The 3,799-nt window shown below is 53.6% G+C and overlaps 1 protein-coding gene across 1 annotated transcript in view; it reads left to right on the top strand.

Moving 5' to 3' along the window:
* MAVS (mitochondrial antiviral signaling protein) overlaps positions 1–1,810 on the top strand; it is a 4,542-nt gene extending 2,732 nt beyond the window's left edge. Inside the window, 2 exon segments of the mRNA XM_009870122.1 lie at positions 462–595; positions 1,130–1,810. Coding sequence (XP_009868424.1) covers positions 462–595; positions 1,130–1,810 — 815 coding nt within the window.
* The last annotated feature ends 1,989 nt before the right edge of the window (positions 1,811–3,799 follow it).

Raw genomic sequence — 3,799 nt, 5'->3', positions numbered from 1 at the left:
CCCATATCCCCCATCTCCTGGGCTGCGGTGACCTCCTCCAGGACGGGACTGAGGTTGGGGTGTGCAGAAATCCAGCCTGGCTTCTTGTTTTCCCCTGGTTTCCTCTCCAGTCGTTGCAGTATTTTGGCACAGCATCCTAACCAGAATTTAGCAGAGCCCCTTGCTTCATTTCTGTTGTAAAATCACCCCGCTGAATGTCTCCACCCCAATTTCAGCAGCCTGAGGCCACCCTGCTCTTGAAGGGATGAATGGATTGGGGGTGCTGGCCTGGCTGGTGCCATCTGATTTACCTACCAGGAGAGCCTGGGTGCGGTGGCAGAGCCACCCAGTGGTGCTGGGTCCTCTCCCTGCCCAGCCTCCTCCGCTCTGGGAGTCTCCTGTAGCAGAATCCCAGAGGAAGAGCAAAACTGACCTTTTGGGGCTCCTGGTTAATGCAATATGTTTTGTTTTCTCCCTGACAGAGACTCAGATGGAAACCCATGCACCCAGAGACACTTCCTCATCCTACAGCACTTTGGTGAAGCATCCTGTACAAGAGGAAAAACTGCCCACGGGGTCAGCCGGCAGCACCCACTCTGTGCTGACGAAGGAGAAAGTAGGTGACCTTTCCCATTGCTGCTTGCATTTCCTTCAGGTCTTTGCAAACTCTCCCTGGTCAGGAGATTTTCTGCTGCAGAGTAAGATTTTCAGCTGGTGACGAGTTTATTCAAGGCTTTTTTTCCCTCACTGGATTTGTGTCCTCATCCAGACACTGTATGTTAGAGCCTGGGAGAAGGAAGTGAAGGCTTGTTGGGCTTTGGCTCCTTATTTATTTCCCCTCCTTGACTTGCCAGTCTCTTGGCTTCCAGGTGTCTCTTTCTACCTGTCTCCTCACAGCTTGTTTCTCTTCTCCTCTTCCTTTCCCTTTCCTTTTCCCTTTCTTTCCTCTTCTTCCTTCCTGGGGGTTACCTGTGACCCAACCCCACTGGTTTTTTGTGTATATATTTATATATGTAAAGCCCCTATTACCATATCGATGGAGATGTGGTGGTTGAGCACTGAAGTGGGCTTATTGCGTGATGTGGGTGCCCAAGACCAGGCCAAATGGGTGCTCCCCATGCCACTCAGCCCCTCTTGTTGTCTCCCAAAGGTGCTCCCACCTTCAGTGGACCTTCTCCCAACTGCTGCAGGAAGCGCTGAAGGCACATTTAGGAGGACAGCATCCTGGGTGAGCTCTGCCACGACCATCTGGGCACCTTGTGGCAACGTGGAGAGGGACGTGGAGTTCAGCAAGCCAGGCGTCCTCCTCTCCACAGCTGAGGAGAGCCCAAGGGCAGCCAGCAGATGCCCGAGCACTCAGAGGCCCAGTAGCCAGTATCCCAGGGTGTCTGATAGCCTCACCTTCCGCAGTGACCCAATCTTGGTGAGCACGGATGGCTCAAGCCCAGGAGAAGTGCTCCTCAGAGTCTCCTCGGAATGCCTGGCTCCAGCAGCTTGGGAAGACCCGGGGGGAGAGGAGGCAGCTGGAGCAAGCAGAGACTCCTGTCCACCTTCAAGCTGGGACAGCACCTCCGTGGGCACCCGCGAGGTCTGGGAGGACCATCACTCCAGCTCCCGGCTCGAGGCAGGCAGTGACCTCCGAGACAGAGCCAGTCCCCTCAGAAATTCTCCAGTTTCTGACTCGGGCCGTGGCGCTGAGACCAGCTCGTCTGAGGCTCAAGTTCCCTCCAGGGATGGCAGCAGGCTGCCCCTGCCCTACGTCGTCCCGGCTGTGGGCGTTGCCGTGATTTCAGCTGTGGCGTTTCTGGTGTACGCTCGGTTGCAGAAATAGCACTGGAGTGGATGGGATGCTCGGTCTGGGAGATTTTTCTTCGTAGCAGTGATTTGGCCAATGTGTGTGAAGCCTCCAGAGCAGCCGGGTGGGGCGGCAGGGGCGTTATTAAATCTCTTTCTCAACGATTTTGCTGGAAGAGGCCTTGGTTGCATGATGCTGTTGGGTTCGGATCTGTTGCCCCCTCCATTTCCCAGCCAGCTTCCTGTATAGCCTTTTACACCCATAGAAAGGGTTTTACTCAGGGAATGATCCATTGAGTCAAGAAACAAAGTCCTAATGGTGATTCTCCACATCTTCCTTGTTTGGTTCCAGGACCCCTTGGGTCCCTCCGGGCAGTGCAGTGAGGAGAGGTTTGCAGAGATCCTTTAAAAGTGGAACTGATTTGGTTGGCTTTGCTTATCTTGGCTTGAAACTGCACCCGAGGGTCCGTGCTGCAGCTTTCACCAGGTGCCTTGTGTCGAATTTGCCTTCCTTGGTGTCTCCGGCTCTGCTTCTGGGACCTTTTCTTTGTCTCTGCTCCTCCTTTCCCCCAGTGCACCAAGTCATGTTGCCTTCTACTCATTCGTGATGAGAGACACCCCCGTGATGAGAACGGAGCAGCGCAAGCCATCCCCTCTCCCAGGAGCTGTCGTCCCGCTTCAGTGCTTCGCTTCGCAGCGTCCTCCCCTGCCCCTGAGGGTCAGGGACAGGCTTTGGGATCACTTGATGCAGTGCTCACACCCTGGGGATGAAGCTGAGCATCAAGAAGGAGATGTATCTAAACCGCTTTCTGGGGGATCAACCTCATTTCACCCCACTCGAGCCGGGGAAAGTGGGATTATGCTTTAAGAGGAATGTTTCACAGAATGGGAGCGTTAAGCAGACTTGGTCCCACACAGGACTGATGAGTGTCTTTGATCTTTAGGCGGTATTTTTAGAGCCTGGCTAGGAGGGTGGATGTAGTTGTTGCCTTTCTCAATACCTGGTGCTGTGGGGTAGGACTATAGGAAGCTTTCATCCAGGCTGGGACACAAAATTGGATCAGCTCTGTGTGCTGCAGGGAGGCTGTACCCAGTGGCTGAGATGCTCTGAGTTATCTTGAAGGTCTCATTTAAAATTGCCATCTGTAATTTCCCTGCTGTCCCCAAGGATCAGCTTGGAACGCTGAGGATTGGGCTGAGAGAGTTGGGCTTGTTCAGCCTGGAAAAGAGAAGGCTCCGGGGAGACCTTACAGCAGCCTCCCAGTGCCTGAAGGGGCTACAAGAAGGCTGAGGAGGGACTTTTGACAAGGGCCTGCAGTGACAGCACGAGGGGTTGTGGGTGGAAGCTGGAAAAGTGTAGGTTTAGACTAGATCTAAGGAAGAAGTTCTTTACCCTGAGGCACTGGCACAGGTTGCCCAGGGAGGTCGTGGATGCCCCATCGCTGGAAGTGTTCAAGGCCAGGCTGGATGGAGCCTTGAGCGACCTGATCTAGTGGGAGATGTTCCTGCTGTGGCGGAGGATTGGAACTAGATGATCTTTGAGGTCCCTTCCAACCCAAATTGTTCTATGATTCTATGACTTCTGAGATAAAATCCTCAACCTCAAATAAATACCCCAGCTTCCGCTCGCCCTAGGCAGTTTTTGGGAGCAGAAGGAGCCCCGCTCGGTCGCTGTCAGCACCCATTTCAAGCTCTAGGCAGAACTTAGTGATCACGAGCCGTGCTGCTCGCTTCTTCTGTTGCTGCGGCTGCAGGTCCTTCACCATCCCAAAAGCGTAGGGGCACAAAAGCAAGAGAACTACTTTTTTGCAGTTAGAAGGTTGTCGTTGCTAGAGGATTTGTATTTTTTTTTTTTTTTTTTAAGTAATAAAGATGCCAGCGGGGGCTCCCTCTGGTGATTTGCTGGGAGCTGTGGCAGGAGGCAGGACCGGGCAAAGCACTCGGTGACCTGGTGGCAGATTTGCACAGCACAAGGTTCATGCCATGGGCTGGGGTTTAGAATCATAGAACAGTTTCGGTTGGAAGA

Source organism: Apaloderma vittatum, unplaced genomic scaffold (genome assembly GCF_000703405.1).
Source record: "Apaloderma vittatum isolate BGI_N311 unplaced genomic scaffold, ASM70340v1 scaffold24685, whole genome shotgun sequence".
Taxonomy (NCBI): Eukaryota; Metazoa; Chordata; class Aves; order Trogoniformes; family Trogonidae; genus Apaloderma; species Apaloderma vittatum.
This window is presented reverse-complemented; position numbering and strand designations above follow the sequence as displayed.